Genomic DNA, 15791 nt, shown 5'->3' with positions numbered 1-15791 from the left:
CTGCGCTTTCATGATGCGCAAGTACAGTGGCAGAGCATCTGTAAGGTAGGTATGCAGATGTGTCGGTATGATTTGGGTCCCCCCTCCCGGCCCGGCTAGAAGCTAGTCGGAGGTTACACGGGGCACCTAGACTTAGGGCACCTATCCGTCCCATCAATTGCCACCACTAGGTAAACGACTGTGTCAGTTGCTAGACATTTCGTCCATTTCTCTCGCCAAACCAACTCTGGCTGCCTGCCGCGGATTGCCGCCCGGCCCCGAATTCTTGGGAACAAAAAACCACCTTCTCATTAATCATCAAAGCCCAGACAAATCTCCGATCCTATCTGCTGGTGGTGGCAAACTTGAGGCGACTTTCCCTGATATCGGGTACCTGACTGAGTCATCCATTAGGGAGAGCCTGGAACGCTAACAACAACTGGTTTCAAAAACTGTCATGTCATGTCATACCAATACAGTACGAAAGGCTCGAATTTTCGGTGTGAAATCGGATCGACGATGAAAGTATGACCTGCACCTGCCATGATCAAGATCCAATGGTCCCATTGCCCTGGAAAGCGGGGCACAACTGCCCCTCCATCCAACGGTTCTCGCCAGACGGTGCTGTCATTTTGCGCACCTCCGTCGCCGACAAGGCAAGGCAAGCCATGCTGCCACCAGACTCTGATAGAAATAGAAGAATGTATGGAGTATGTACAGATGGCTGCCGATCAGCCCAGCCTTGACAACGCAAACTCCCCCAATCACAGGTCGGGTCGAGACACCCTTACAACCCTGAGGACTCAAACAAAACAAGGCGAAGACTCAACTGAAACAGGGAAACCAGAGACAAACATCCAGGCACGACGATGATTCCCGCCTTGGCCACCTCAGTTGAGGGCTGATCTTTGATCGGTGATCGACAATCTCATAGAACAAATACAAGTGATAGATATTTCCATACACACACAACTCATTTCACACAATAAGGTATCTTCTCCCCTACTAAACTGAGGCCCTCCCTGTCTTTTTCACCCCAATCACCAAACCACTGCCCAGGAAGTGTTGCTCAGCAATGGTGCCAAAGAGGGAGCAATGGCCATACGTCAACGGGACCCAGTGAAATGAAGAGAAGAAAACAAACAGGGAGGAGATATCAATGCAATGCATTCGGTCCCAGGTAGATCGATAACGACTGGGTAGTAAGAAATCGAATAATAAAACTTCCAGTTGGTAATAATGCATCTCAAAATCCTGCTGCGCCTGTACCTATGTCCCTCCGTTCATCCATCCCACCCATCCTCCCAAGCAAGATAAGAATAGTACCTAGTAAAAGCCACGACAACCCGCACCTCGACTCCGTACAGTACCTAGCACACCCTAAGAAGAAAAATCACAACAACAACAACAACAAAACAAAAAAAACGGCAAACAAAGACATCCCCTTCTTCTCGCTCCTTTGCTTCACCAACAAACACTCCAACACCACTCTGACAACCCCAAGAACAAAAGAACAGAAAGAGGGGAGTAGAAGAAGGAAAAGGGGTAAACAAACCGAACCGAACCGAACTGAAGTCAAAAGCCAGTAAAAGACGAATCCCATAAACGGCCACTATGGAGCCTGCCCCCATCAACCGGCCATACCCCTCACTTCTTCCTCCCCGAAGAACTCCTCGCGCCGCTCCGCAACGACCTCTGCCCGGCCGCTGCGGCCGCCGCGACCTCGCTCCGCGTCCTCTTCCTCGGCGAGCCGCCTCCGCTACCGCTGTTAACAACCACTTGCATCTTCCTCCCCGTGGTCGAGGTGTTAGCGACTCCGTTCGTAGCAGCAGGACTCGCCGCGGCGGAGGCGGCATTCCTCGCGGCGGCTCGGCGTTCTCTCTTTGGCTGCTGCTGCTGCTGTTTAGAGCTGCTAGGTTTGGCGGGGTTTTCTTTCCCTCCTCCTTCTTCCTCGTCTTCTTCTCCTTCCACATCAGCTTCGGCGTCATCTTTCCCCTGCTGTTGCCGACTAGCAGTACCGCTGCTGTATCCGTCCCCGGGGATGGTGATCGTCATTTCCTCGTCCACGTCGTTTTCGAGATCCCGCAGCGCCTCGTCGTCCATGTCGGTGAGGTCGGTAAGCTCCTCGCTGAAGCTGCGTAGAGCTGCGCGCCCGTTGGGCTCCTGCAGCTTTTGCTGGTCGGGTTCCTCTTCTTCCTCTTTGTCTTCTTCCTCCTCGTCGGATACCTCCACAGCTGTGGTTCCGTAGGGGTCGAACGCGGTGAGATACCATGGGATGCCGCCAGCCGTGAGGAAGTCCGCTGGCGCATCGTCTCCAGAGACGTCCTTTTCTCTGTCTGGAGCTGCCACATCATCTTCAGAGGTCGTGGTGATAACAGGGATTGTAGGGACAGGATTGGTAGTGGCTGTGATGGAGCCCGTGTTGGACCGGGGCGGGGTGAGCGGATCGGCTTGCGCTTGGAGGTGATTGTCATCACTGGCGGACGGTTGGGGATAAGTGCCACCTGGGAGCGAAGGCGGTGAGTTGGAAGGTTTGGCAGAGGAGTCGCTTGGGTTAGGTGTCGCTTCTTTCCTTTGGTCCGCTGAGTCGGCAGAGAAGACGCCATCCGGCTTAGGCGTCGGCTGGTCGAAGTAGCTAACCTCGATATTGTTTTCTTCATTTGGGTTGCCACCGCCCATGGCGGTGTCGTCAGGCTCGCCCTCAGCGTCCTCTTCGCCTACACTCTGGTCGGCCACGATTATTTGTCCCTCGGCTGGAGCGTCGGTCATATCGACGTCGCGACGTTCTTGGGCGGACGATGCGGCATTCTGCTCCCCTTCGGACACCACCGTGATGCTGCCAGCGGCGGGAGCCTGGCGGATCTCCACACTCGCTTCAAGCATGGCTTCCAGCTCTTTCTGGAGCGGCTCATATGGCTTGCGACAGATCTCTGCCTCCGCTTTCAAGGCTGCCTCTATTTGTGGCTGCACAAGCTTCAGGATCCGCTTGCCTAGGCGCCGGCGTCCAGGAGCGTCGTTATAATTGTTGGATTTGGATGGAGATGCATCGACCGACTCCGTCTTCGTCTCCTGGCCGGTGCGCGTCGGAGGGTTGTTGATTCCCTCATTGATGACTTTGCAGAGATCCTGAACGAAAGGTAACACTTGGACGTAGTACCGACGGTCCATCCGATTGAGGAGCGACTCGAAGCCTTTCCTGAAAACGTTCTTGTCGAGTCTGTACCACACGTCAGCATAACCATTCTGAGAAAAAGAAGCTGACGTGCTACGACTCGAGATGGTGAACTTACGATATCGCCCTCTCCAAGACGGGACGGATCTCCTTATAGATGGGGAAGTAGCACGTGTCAACAAAGTCAGCCTCGAGCTCGGCCATCTCGAGCTTGACGGCCTCGCGCTGCTCAACCTGCTCACACAGCTCCTTGAGCTGCCGTAGCTCATCGACGAGGCCCCGGCAGAACTCGATCCTCCGCTCCAGACGCGCCTTGCCTGAGGGGCCCATAGCCGCAAAGTTGCGACGCGTTAGCTCCATCGACGTGAAAGTCTCCATCTGGAGCTGCAGCCGCTTGAGCAGAGCCGCGCCGCGGCGGGCTTCGCGCTTCAGCGTCCAATACTTGCACGCCTCGGAGACAAAGTCCTTGCGTTTGCGGATGGTGAAGCGCGCGAGCGCGCTCTCTACCAAATCGTAGACGGCCTGAGGAATGATGGGTGCTCCTGACGGCAGCTTCCAGACATTCTTGGGTGGCTGGCCTTTCTTCTTATCGCCGGCGAGCTTAGCACCCGTGAGCTGCGACTCGTCCGGAGGGTGTTCCGTGATGGCGTTGCGATGTGTGGCGGCGAGCTGCAGCGCCGACGCCTGACTATCAGCCCAGATACGATTTTTCATTGTGCGCTTGTAAAACTTCTTGGCCTCCTTGGTGGCCTCTGCGACTTTATTCTCCTCTGCATAGTCTGGCGGGCAGTGCTTGTCGCAGAAGGCCTTGAGCGGAATATTTCCATCCAGCACAGCAAGAAGACCCTGGCTCGTCTTCATCCTAAGGAAGAGGCGGCATCTGCGGGCACAGGTCACATGAAAAGCCTGATAGCAGTTCTTGTTAGAGCACTGGATGCAAGCGCCCATGCGTTGTTGGCAGATGTAACATGTGAGGCGCCATCGAGTCTTGGGCACTTTCTCGACCTCCATGACGGGCTCCATGAAGGTGTGGTTCCCAAGTGATACCTCAGGAATCCACATGGCACATAGGAGGTGGGCCCATTTGGATGAATTCGTCTGTTTGAAGGCGCCGTCGGTGTTGGGACAAAAGATGCATGTCTGGTGGGGTTTGGTTAGTTTCGAGTCGCCGTAACAGCAATCAATCAAAAATATGGCAGACTTACAGGGATGCCTCGCCCAATAAGCTGGCACTTCCGGCATAGCCATTGTCCCTCGGGGATGAAGGGGACGCCGTAGCATTCCTGATGGACTGCCAAGTCGCAGCCGTCACAGAACACGATGGCGTTTGTATTCTCGCAATCGCCGTCATCGCAAATGGCGCATTTGCTGTCCTGCTCCTCCCCAGGCAGCGGTTCGCCGTTAACGGCCGCGGCCGAGCTCGAGCGTGGCCGGTGCGTTTGCGGCGGTTTGGGGTTAGGTTTTGGTATCCTCTTCTCCAGCGCATGCCACTCCTTCTCAATCTTGGTTATGGTGATCTCAAAGATCTCACGCGTTATTGGCTCCAAATCGGCAGCCTTGCGCTGAGCATTGAGCTTCTCCAACCACATATCGTCTTGCTCGTCCATGTCATACTCGACGCGGCCGACAGCGCCGGCCGGGTGCGGAGGAATCTCGCCGTCTAACCTCGCGGCACCGCCCATCATCTCGAGCTCCTCGTCCATGTTGGTGTCCGAGGCCTTAATCAGGTCGCGCTCAGGTCGGATGAACTGATCGCTCTCCTGGTAGCCAACGTTCATCATCGACTTGTCGACGTACCTGGCCTGGCCGAACGTCTTGCTCTCGAAGAGGGCAACGCGGTTGGTCCTGCGGTACTGGGGCTGCTTCAAATCTAGGCGCTCCTTGGAGCTCTGACCGGTGATGGGGAGTACCTTAGGCACCTTGGGAGCTGGAGGGCCTAGATCGAGGCTGCGGGTGGCGTACAGCGAGAAGGACTCACGAGCGGGACGGCCGATGCGGCGCCTGCTAGGCGTATCCGCAGCGACACTCCCTGGGGCACCTGGAATAGCAGGTTTCCCTTGGCCGCTTGGCGTCTCACTTGCGCCGTTAGCCAGCCCTGGGTTAGTTTCTTTCGTTGGCGTCGCAGCGCCATCAGGGAGCATGGTCGAGGACCCAGCCTGAACAGCAGGAGTAGGAGGGGCCGTCTTGACAACGCCATCCACCTCGTCGGCATTGAACACCATGAAGGTGGCCTCAATATCAAGGTTCGGATGAAACTCCTCCCACCCGCGCTCTTCACGGGGCTTGTATCCCTCGCTCTGCACAACGGCGGCGGCCACGGCGGCGGCGGTGCTGTACGGCATGTCGTCGGCGTCGTCGCGGTTTAGGGTGGCGCGCACGCGGGTACTACGTTCTCTTCGGGGTGGGGCGGATGGGGAGGCTTGGGCGCGACGGTTCGATGCCGCTCGTGGGCGCGATGTCGTGGAGGGACCCAACGATGAGGCTGCAACCTCGTTGCCGTCGTCGTCAATAAAGCGTCCACCGCCTCCTGGGCCTCCTGGAATGTAACGGCGTCTTTTGGGCGGGGGTTCTGTGGCCGGGCCGTCTTGGATGGAGCGCTTGGAGCGAGACGCGCTCGCAGAGCCGGAGCCCTTGGGTCGGCCCCGGGGACGGCCCCGAGCAGTACGGCGCGGGGTAGATGGAGCCGGGGCCATGGCCGGCAGCGACCGGTGGGAGACTGCTCTCCAGACACCAGGTTGTGTGATAGGAGGCGCGTCGGGGAGCGATATTGGGATTGGAAGAGAGGGAAAGGGGGCGGCTAGGTGCCTTCAGGGAGAGGGCGGATGGTGGATCTCTCGGTGCGGGGTCACTCGAGCCGCGGCGCAACGAGTCCCTAAGGTCGGCGCACAACGAGAGGGTCGAGATGAGTCGATTCAAGTGTCGGCGAAGCCAACAAGACGCGGTTTGGGTCGGCGGTCGATGCAGATAGTTGGCAGTGGTCCGGGTCGGGAGACGACGTGACGTTCCAGAAAACGCGAGACGTGATGCCACTCTGGCCAATCAGCACGCGCGCCACAAGTGGTGGAGCGGCGAAGCCTCCCGTGGAGACCTTGGCGGCTTACGTAAGTGCAGCCGCACGAAAAGTGGGGCAACCTTTGGGCCAGGGATCAGGAACTTGCCGAGTGCGAAAAGTGGCTGTGTTGTAGTGGCCTTGGTGGGATCTCGGATATTCTTGATGGCTGAAACGACTTTCTGGTCTCTGCAAGTTTTTAAGGAGCCTCGGGGATGTAAAAGAAACAAAGGCAGAGCTGAAAATCTAAGTGTGATGTGAGAAAGGCAGCAGCGGGCTGATGTTCAGAGTTGAAGTTGGAGGTGGGTCCTTCCCCGCGTTCCGGGTGGACCCACTCAAGCTTTCCGTTGGTCGGGCAGGTCCCTCCTGCTGCTGTCAGGGCAAGTCCTCGATCGAGGCGACCCGGTGGAGCGGACCCGGTCGTTCACATGTCTTTTTGCCCTCTTTTGTTCTCCCAAACACCATGTCGCTGTCAATCGAGTTCCTGGGCCCCAGATCTTGGACATAAGGCTCAATTGGAATCATACATGTCTGATATATGCATTCCATCTCAATTGATTTCCCACTTCCACTTCCTATGGCGAAAAGAATGAATGATTGCGGATCTTCCCCCTCCACAAATGTATTGCGTCACATTTCCTCTCTGGGCGAGCGCGGTGAAGAATGAGGTGGAGGCTCGGGCTGCCGCCGGCGTCGTAGGGCTGAAGTCACCTCACCGAGTCCAGACCCATCCGACATGGCGTGGCCGGATCCCCCAACTCCCGATGCCCCCGACCCAGCAAACCCGACAGCAACCTCGATGACGTGGTCAACCTGGCGAGCCTTGGCACAACCTCACCTTGCCCCATGGGGTCGTTCATCAAGGTCCCGCGTCTGCTTAGACAGCTAAGGGGTGATACTGTTGGCGATAGGTTCATGGGTTTTCTCATGTTTTCGCCGTTTTTCGCTTCCGACAGATCCATCCTTCTAGAACTACGATGGAACTATAAAACCAGAAAGTTCTGGTCGCTGTTCAATCCCCTACGAAAGTCTGATATTCTTCCAGCCAGATAATCATCCCCTAATTTCCCACCACATGTTCATGGTGCAGTCGGTCATTCTGAAGCCATCCACACACCATCAATTTTTCGCAATCGCGCCGACATGCTCGTCCACCAACCATTTCTGCCAACTTCTATTCCTTGCCTCTGGAGGTTGTCTGTCGCCAACACCCCCATCTCCCGAAACCTTTTTTTCTTCACCCCTACGAATCCAGTCAGCCACCGCCACTCCCGCCGCATTTTTTTTGGCTATCTCGCACCTAAATCATGGAGTCGGCAATCCTTCATAAATGCAAACATGCTGAAGACCGAATTAACCCCTACCATCAATCCAGGTAGTTGATCAACCTCAATCCACACCACCCAAACAAGCAGTGAACATGATTTGAAAACCCCGTCCACCTCGCCGCTTACCAATCACACATCGAGGATGTAGCAGGCTCCATGTCGCACTTCCACAGCATTTCGCCGAGGAGCGACATGTCCCAGGAGCAGACTCGTCAGAACCACTACCTAAGCTGTCGAGAAACCTTACTGACTGACAGAAATTGTTGCCTCCACTCTGGATGCAACAAGTTCTTCAATTCAGTCTGCAACCTTCCCATTTTTCGAGCACCGCAACCTCATCATGTGCATCAAGACTTGGGTAGGGATGGGACCAATCGTATATGCGCCCATTTCGCTTTACCCGTACACATTTTGCGAACGATTTGCACCCCTGGACTAATAGTCCGCCATCATGTACCTCAATTGACTCGTACATCATCTGTCCGACGTCCCTCGACATGATCATCGGAGTTGGAGCAGTTCCAATTTCAATATTGCCGGATACAAAGTTGCAGGTCTAGCTGACTCGCGACAAGGAAATAGCATGGAAAGCAGTTTTCAACCCAACGTCTTCCCTGTTGACGGACAGGAAGTGGGCGCTCCAGGTTCAAGGGTAAATGGAGTATTGGCAGCGACAAAGATGCAACAAGAACGATCATTTCAAAGACCAAACTACGAGAGAAACAGCAGCAGAAGATATACACACACATAGATACAAAGTCACATAGACAGAGACACAGATTGAGAGAGAGAAGGAGGAAGACACAGACCGAAAGGGACAGCAAGACCATACGACCACCCACGCTCCAATATCGCCGGGTCTCTCAACTGCGCGACCAAAAAAAAGCGAAACTCGTCTTCATTACACAAAACACTCTTTGTCTAGCACTCCTCCTCCCCGATGGATTAACATCGGCCACAAAAACACAACGCAACTTTTGTTTTTCGTACACAACAAGACATGGGAACCAACGTAACACGCCACCCCTCACTCTCTCTTTTTCCACACTCCCTATGCTTCTGTCTCTCCTCTCTCTCACCCCTTCTAGAAACAACCACATCGACAACAAGAGGACATGATGCGATGGTGGGGGGTATTATGGGTGAGAAACACAACCAACGACCAACGAACAACAAAATGCACAGCAACGGCATCATCATGACGTCCATCCCATTCCCGTCCATCTCACATCCCAACCCTGTCGTTCCCCATCCGTCATCCACCTCTGCCAGCCACCCACTCCATCCTCTTCCCGATCCCCAACAATAATAAGTTGACAAAAACCTAAACCTGACCCCAAACGCCATATATGCGAGATGTATGCATGCCAAAGCAAGAAAACAAAGCAGGCAGAAAAGCAGAAAAATGAAAAAAAATGCCTGCTTCAGTCCAGTGCAGTGTACGGAAGACCTGCGCTGTGCTGTTGGGAGTGTAATATGATGCTTGGAAACAATGCAAGAATAAGAGAGAAAAAACACAAGAACCGAAGAGAAAAGGAATAGAGCCACACAAAAATGCAGACGTTGAGAGGAGGAGGATGAAAAAATACGGGGTATTCCGAGGTCCGTCCGTCCCGACCAACATTCATGCATCCAAACACCAAAGGTGATGCGATATATCCCAACCGCATCACACTCGCTCACGCAACAGTTGCAGCAGCAGCAGCGGCGGCGGCAGCCGTCGCCGAACCTCCGGTACTCGGAACCGAAACGGAAACGACTTGCGGCACCACCATCCCCTGGGACGACCTGGGCACCATGGGATCCGAGTGAATCGACAAGCCCGAAATATCTGGCGGCGACGAGTCGTGCAGATGATCATGTCTCTGATGGAGGCCGCCCTCCTCGCCCAGCACGCTAAGATATCCCGCCCCGACCTTGCTGCGGATATCCTCGATTCTCTGTCGGTACAACTCGCCCTCGGCATCCCAGTCGACGCTGCGCGGTGATGAGCCAAAATCGCTGCCCGGGGAGGACAGCTTGGGGACCGCGGTCGAGTCTGTGGTGGTGTTTATCCTTAGGATATCACGCGGGGCGGCTTCTGCTAAGCTCTGAGCGATAGGCTGTGAGGTGGTTTGTTGTGATGACCCAGGGAGGAGGTCCTGCGTCTCGGGAGGGTTGGAGGTGCGGTAGTTGACGTTCACGTCGGGGGCGTCGTCTCTTCTATCATCAGCGACAGCCGCAACGGGAGCGGGCTGGCTGGGGCGCTCGACTGGCCGAGCGTATGGGACCGGGGTGTCGTTGGTGGCCAGATCGACAATGCGACGCTTAGGAGCCCGACGACGCCGCCCCGAGCTCGTGTTCACCTCGGTTGTAGCCGTCTTTGGAAGCGGTTTATCCTTTCGGAGAACAGCATGCTCCTTGATTGGAGCATCGTAGGTGATTGCCGGCTTGCTCACGTCAACAACAGGCGGCATGTCGGTGGGTTCAGGCTTGACGACGGGCACAGGAGGTGGTACCTCGGCGCGTTCGACCAGATAGCGCTTCTCGGAGTACGTCGGGCCCGTCCCGTCGACGAGGATGTCCTCAGTGTACCCAGGTGTCCGGCGGAACAAGTTGAAAATGATGATCCGGTAATCACGATGCGTCCGAGTGAAAGGGTTGCCTTCGACGTAGACCTCGCGGATCTCTGGAAGCCCGGTCAGACGAGCCAGTTCCATTGGATCTGTCAGCTTGTTTTCCCGCAGGTCAAGCCTCTCCAGAGGCAGCAGCTTCTCGATGCCAGCAAGGGACTGGAGGCGGTTCGCACGCAGGTTGAGTGCTGTGATGGCCGGGAGCGGATTGCGCGTGAGGGAGTGCAGCGAATCGATCATGCAATGGGCGAGATTCAGGGCGCGAAGAGCTGTGAGAACGGCCAGGCTGTCGGGAATCTGCGTGAAGAGGTTGGAGGACAAGTCGAGTGAGAGAAGCGTGTTGGCGAGCGGGGCCAGGCTTGTCGCGGGAATCGCCGTAAGGGCATTATCTGGCAGACCCAAGTGCTTCAAGAAGCGCCACTTGGAGCTTGGGAGGATGTTGCCTGTAGCAAGCAGAGTTGAAGAGCTGCGTGACCCATGCCACGAATCCGAGAGGCTCGAGTTGGAACTTCCCGAGCCTGACCGCCGAATCTTGTGTGAACTCCGGACGCAGGACGCCTGGGTTCTGGAGGTGCCGGGGCGCTTGGGCGAATAGCTCCGGTTACGGGTGTCGTTCTTGGAAGGAGAATCGGGCTCGCCGGCGTCAATCCTTACAATCGACGGCCGCCGACTATCAGGCCCCTGCGGGATATCTTGATCCGCAGCAACTTCTCCGAGCTGCCCAATCTGTAGGTCAAGCGTCGACTTCCGGGGTCCAGGGACGCCGGGAAGAGGCGCAGACTTGGAGAAGTCAATGTTGGGTATCGCCGGGCTGCTCTTGCGGGGACTGGCCGCTTTGGGGAGCGGCGGGGTAGGCGACGAATTGTGCGTCTTGGATGTCCTGCGGCGTCGCTTGTCCATGTCGTCAAGCACAATGTCGAACAGGACATCTGCCGGGTCTTCGATGCTAGCGCGCCTGAGGACGAGCTGACGAAGCTGATCCGCGAGCCTGTCCCACCCAAAGAACTGCCGGAAGTCGACATCGCAAACTTCGAGCTCCTGCAGGTTCTTGAAGGCGTAGAGCGGCACGGCAGAATCGAATGGGAATTCCTCGTAGCCTTTGATCAGTGGAAGCCGCCAGTCAGGTGACAGCTTCAGGCAAGGAATTTTGGTGAAAGCCGAGTACAAGTACTTAAGATCGGCTTGAAGGGCGGCTTTTTGCCTCTCGGTGCGGGCTGCAGATATAGACGAGCCGAATCCGAAACTGGCCCACAGAGAGGAAATGCTGGACATGACACTCCGGATGCTAGACACGGAGTGGATAGAACCCACATCGGAACCGCGCGTCTTGGAACGATGCGTCTGGCTGAGGAACGATACGTAGTTCGCCGAGGCCATGGGATCATGCAGGTTCTCGAGACGAATCTTCATGGGCCCCACTGAAATGCCCATTTCCTCAAAGCGAGAAAGGAGGTAAAAGAGATGATGTGGGGTGAGAGTCAGGCGGGTTGACTTGGGGCTCGAAGACATCCAACTCAGGGAACCGAGGGAAAATGCCGCGGCGAAGGCGTTGGACGCGGACGCGGACGTTGAAGGTCGTTCCGGGACGGTCGGGGATGGCGGAATGTGCCCCGCCGGTATCGAAGATATGCTATTGGAGGGTCCATGGCGACTAACGCTTTGTCTGCGGCGTTGAAGTGCGTTGGCGAGCGCCTTTTCGTGCGCCCGCACAAAGGTGGCTAGTGACTGTTTACGAGTCAGCGTCCATCTCGAGGTCCTGTCTTTGGTATCTTCAATCCACGCCTGGAAAAGAGATAGGGGCACGGCGGCAGCGCGGCATACCCTGATGTATCCTTCTCCGTCTTGTGAATTCATTCTCAGCTATGCGGAGAGGTGCATGTGGCGCGAGAAGAGACGGAGAAATGATGGTGGAGAATCCCGAGAGTTCGGGAATGGAGGGGAAAGATCTCGGAGATCGACCAGGAAGGGTTCGGCGGTGATAAAAGAGTTAGTGGCAAAGGCCGGGCAGCAAACAGTCTGGAGCAAATGTAATGTCAGCCCAGCTTGTTCCCTCGACATATGACGTCCGGCGAGCTTGTAGCCAGCGACCTGACAGATAACAATGAACAACACGAGCAGACGGGCGATCAGAGAAGCTCCCTAACCCGATGGATGACACGGTGCAAGCAAGCCAATGTGGACTGGTGACCAAATGTTTGACAGGAGACTCGAAATGATCTTGTTGAAGCCGTCAAGGTGATTTATCGGATTCTGGGCTCGGGCGATGAAAGGACGGTGATTTAATGATCCCGAAGGCGAGACTCCTGTACGGAGAAGCTCAAGGATATATGACGACTCGAATGTCTGTCGGGGGAGATAGACCGAAAAAGACCGGGAGGTGCGTCCGGTCCGGGGGTTTTCTGAGGTCGGTTTTGGGGTCGTCCGATGTGGTCGTCTTGTGAATCGTGGTGGTGTTCAGGGGAAGGGCGGTTCCATGGCCAGCGTGGGGACTCGGAGAGGCGTCGAGAAGCCGATATCCGCCATTTGTTCTCCGGAAGACAGCAGGAGGCAGCGGGAAACGGACGGTTGCTCAAGATTCATGTTCGAGACACCAGGAGAATGGCGTGGTGGTGGTGTCGGGCGGCGAAACCGGGCAAGGTACACGGCGAAGAGGCACGTTCGCGGCGAGTGCGTACAACAGGGCGCAGGGCAAACCAAATCCGCAGGAACCGGCACCGATTACCGGGAGGCCACCGGGTGCGAGTCCAACAAGGTGTTGCTCATGTCATGGCCATCCATCGGGTGGGACGATCACCAACGCTTGCGGCACGAATCCGTGGAAGGAGAGCACCGAGAAGCATCGCACAGCATCATAATGCCGCGGCGATGAATCGTCCCGCTGTCGAGCCACGGCATGGAAGAAAGAAGGAAAGAGAAAGCCATGAAATGATGGCAACAGCAACAACAACACATACCGTCCAAGTGATTCAAATCGGTCGATTCCGGAGACACGGTCGGCAGTCACAGACTTGGGTTTCGTCGGATCTTGTGCTCAAACGCGAGCTCGACCAGATAGCCCTCCAATGGATAATAATTATTTATTATTGTCGAGTCGAGTCGAGGTTCTCGAGTGTCACGGACGACCTCGAGGCGGGCAAGGAAAAAAAGAGGACAAGCCCGAAGAAAAGAAAGGGGGCGAGACGGGCAATGGCGTCTTCAGCAACACCTGAACCAAAAGTATGCCCGAAGCTCGCTCGCACTCTGGACGCGCCCAAGAGTGCAGCGTCTTCCCGTCGCGGAAGGGGGAGGGAAGGAAAGGAAAAGTGTAGAGTCCCGTGTGTTTTTGGTGATGAGGGGACAAGGGCAGCAAGCCAATATTAAAATAACTGGATACCGCCAGGAGCCCAGCAGCCCTGAGGAGGTGGGATTTTGGGCCGGGGAACCTGATGCAGCAGACAGGAGGCCAGTGGAGGGGGGGCGCCGGGAGAAGGGTGGAGTGGAGGTTTTTGGAGGAGGGGTGGGCTCCAGACTTTCACAGTTTAACGACAGGGTCCTCCGTTGTCTGCAGACAAGGGTTATCAGAGCCCACTTGCCCAGTTTGGCAAAGACGATTTGGGTTGGGCGGGGTCAACACGCAAAGAATCCTGGAAATCTGCCACTCCCACAAAAACACCGTCTGTGTCCTCGCACTGTCCGGCCTGCAGCGAAGCCTGAAGCCGGAGAGATGGCCGTCCCACTGGGCGCCGGACGGCCTCGCTCGCTTCATGCCCCGGAGATCAAGCACCCGTGGACATCGGCATCTGACACCTTTATCGGGGCAAAAAATGGACGACAACTCGGAGGGACCAAGTGCATGAGTACTCAGTAACCACGACAAAAAAAAGCAGCTGAGAAACCGAGTACCCATCATCAACCTCCTCGTACCAAGCTGCCCTCCGCCACCGACAAGCTCAAATCACAAGCACAATCGAATCAAATCGAACGGTGGGATGGGCGTTGGGTATCGGTGTTGATGATCATTTGGCGCTCCCAGATCCGAGACGGGCGCCCAGCGTGACGGCTTCGCCCAGTCGGGTGCCGCATGAGCGCCCCAGTCTTTCAGGGCTTGCCGCCTCGCCGCATGTCTGAGCCAATCGCTGGGCCAGAGGAGCACCGTATTGCATGTGAGCGATAACGTGAGGTTTCGAGGTCCTCTTGGATGCACCGATGACCGCTGCTTGGGATGGAAGATCTCTACAGCGTTGATGTCGATCTACCTATCGATAACCGGAAACTAGATCCCGAAGACGGAAGAGAAAGGATCGGGTCCCGGTAGAGAGAGCGTTATCATAGGCAGTACGGAGGGCATGGAGTACGTAGTAGATCTCTTAGGTTGGTTTGTGGTGGATGTGGTGACTAGTCAGGTTGACGTTCACTTGGGCTGGGTCCCAGCGATAACGTCAGAGCCAGAATGTCACAGTCGTTGTGGGTCTTGGCATTGGATCCCACACTGTATGGGGCCATCCGGGATGACCGGGGTCTCTTGGCCTGTGCTGCAGATCAACAAATCAACGAACACCAAAATCCCAAACCCACGCGCGGCGCGCCTGGGGATGCAAAGCTGCTGCACACCAAAATGGCCTCCCGCGGCCAGCCCGTCGTGGCAGCGATCCGGGACACAGACAACCCCATTTCTGAGGCCTTCAAGAACGCTCTTCTCGCCACGCCACCTCGCCGTGTCTTTGTCCTCTGGAACCCATGGGACTTTCAACTTTCCTTCTCAATCTTGGACATAATTCGGCCTTGACCGCGGCTCTTTGTTTACCGTAGCACTCGACAAACCTCGTCCCGGCCAACGCCCTGGAGACCGGTGATTAGTTTGTTATGCGTCCCGTCCGCCGAGGATGCCTAGCGGCAATCACCACGGCGTTCAGCTCAGCCGCCGGGTTGCGCAGCAGTGCGACCGACCGGCTACGGAAGCGCAATTTGCCTGCCGTCGACTGTGGTGTGAGTTAGGCCTCTCGACATCAACATGTCAGTTACACAACACCAAAGAGACCGCCAACGGTTCCTGTGCAGAACGGCCGGCGGATCGCTCGGCGTTGCTAGTTCGTTGCAGCACCAAAGTACTTTTGTTGTTGGTCGTCCAGATAGAGATTCCCGCGCCTGATTCCCATCGCATCTTCCTGTGGTTGACATAAAAAGTCACCTGCCTGACGAAATAAAAATAAGATCCCCTGCAAGTTATGCTCATGTAGGGAAGCAAGGGGGACAAAAAACGGCCATCGCCCGACAGCCCGGACTTGCCAGGTTTGCCCGCCGCGGACATGACGTTGGATTCTCGCACGAGAGGTCAGTCTGGGATACCCAAGGTCGCACTTAGTTCATTCAAAGCGTTCTCTCGATGCTACATCTGGAGAACGCCGTCGAACGCGTGTTCGAGGTCCAGCAAGAACGCGTCCGTCCAACCTTAGATGAGTCCAGGTTCAGGCGTCCTAGCTTGACTGCAACGTTATGCAGTGACATCTGGGAAGATCCAGCGGCTTCTCCAGCTAGGCATGACTTCGACAAAATTCTTCAAGATCAGTTTCGTGGGACGTCTTGCCTCTATAGGTGACACAGGAGGCAAAATACGTGCTTCCCGGCTCCATTGGACTGGATTTTCCCGAGAAGCTGAGCCCCATTCCGACGAG

At 56.0% G+C, this 15791-nt stretch overlaps 4 protein-coding genes across 4 annotated transcripts; 1 reads left to right on the top strand and 3 right to left on the bottom strand.

Annotated features, from left to right (window-relative positions):
* Positions 1-1626: 1626 nt before the first annotated feature.
* Positions 1627-5844, bottom strand: VTJ04DRAFT_257 (uncharacterized protein; the record flags this gene model as incomplete). Its single annotated transcript, XM_069360373.1, has 3 exons — positions 1627-3196; positions 3270-4291; positions 4357-5844. 3 exons carry the CDS (start codon positions 5842-5844, stop codon positions 1627-1629), a joined length of 4080 nt encoding a protein of 1359 aa, XP_069222867.1.
* A 2629-nt stretch (positions 5845-8473) lies between these two features.
* On the bottom strand, positions 8474-9160 carry VTJ04DRAFT_256 (uncharacterized protein; the record flags this gene model as incomplete). Its single annotated transcript, XM_069360362.1, has 1 exon — positions 8474-9160. One exon carries the CDS (start codon positions 9158-9160, stop codon positions 8474-8476), a length of 687 nt encoding a protein of 228 aa, XP_069222866.1.
* Positions 9161-9207: 47 nt separating this feature from the next.
* VTJ04DRAFT_255 (uncharacterized protein) lies at positions 9208-11994 on the bottom strand (the record flags this gene model as incomplete). Its single annotated transcript, XM_069360351.1, has 2 exons — positions 9208-11865; positions 11962-11994. The coding sequence occupies 2 exons, from the start codon at positions 11992-11994 to the stop codon at positions 9208-9210; spliced, it is 2691 nt and encodes an 896-aa protein (XP_069222865.1).
* Positions 11995-13065: 1071 nt separating this feature from the next.
* On the top strand, positions 13066-14204 carry VTJ04DRAFT_254 (uncharacterized protein; the record flags this gene model as incomplete). The annotated part of the gene is made up of 2 exons (XM_069360340.1): positions 13066-13454; positions 14153-14204. The coding sequence occupies 2 exons, from the start codon at positions 13066-13068 to the stop codon at positions 14202-14204; spliced, it is 441 nt and encodes a 146-aa protein (XP_069222864.1).
* Positions 14205-15791: the final 1587 nt, after the last annotated feature.

This window comes from Mycothermus thermophilus, assembly GCF_041956435.1.
Source record: "Mycothermus thermophilus strain CBS 625.91 unplaced genomic scaffold VTJ04scaffold_1, whole genome shotgun sequence".
Classification (NCBI taxonomy): Eukaryota; Fungi; Ascomycota; class Sordariomycetes; order Sordariales; family Chaetomiaceae; genus Mycothermus; species Mycothermus thermophilus.
This window is presented reverse-complemented; position numbering and strand designations above follow the sequence as displayed.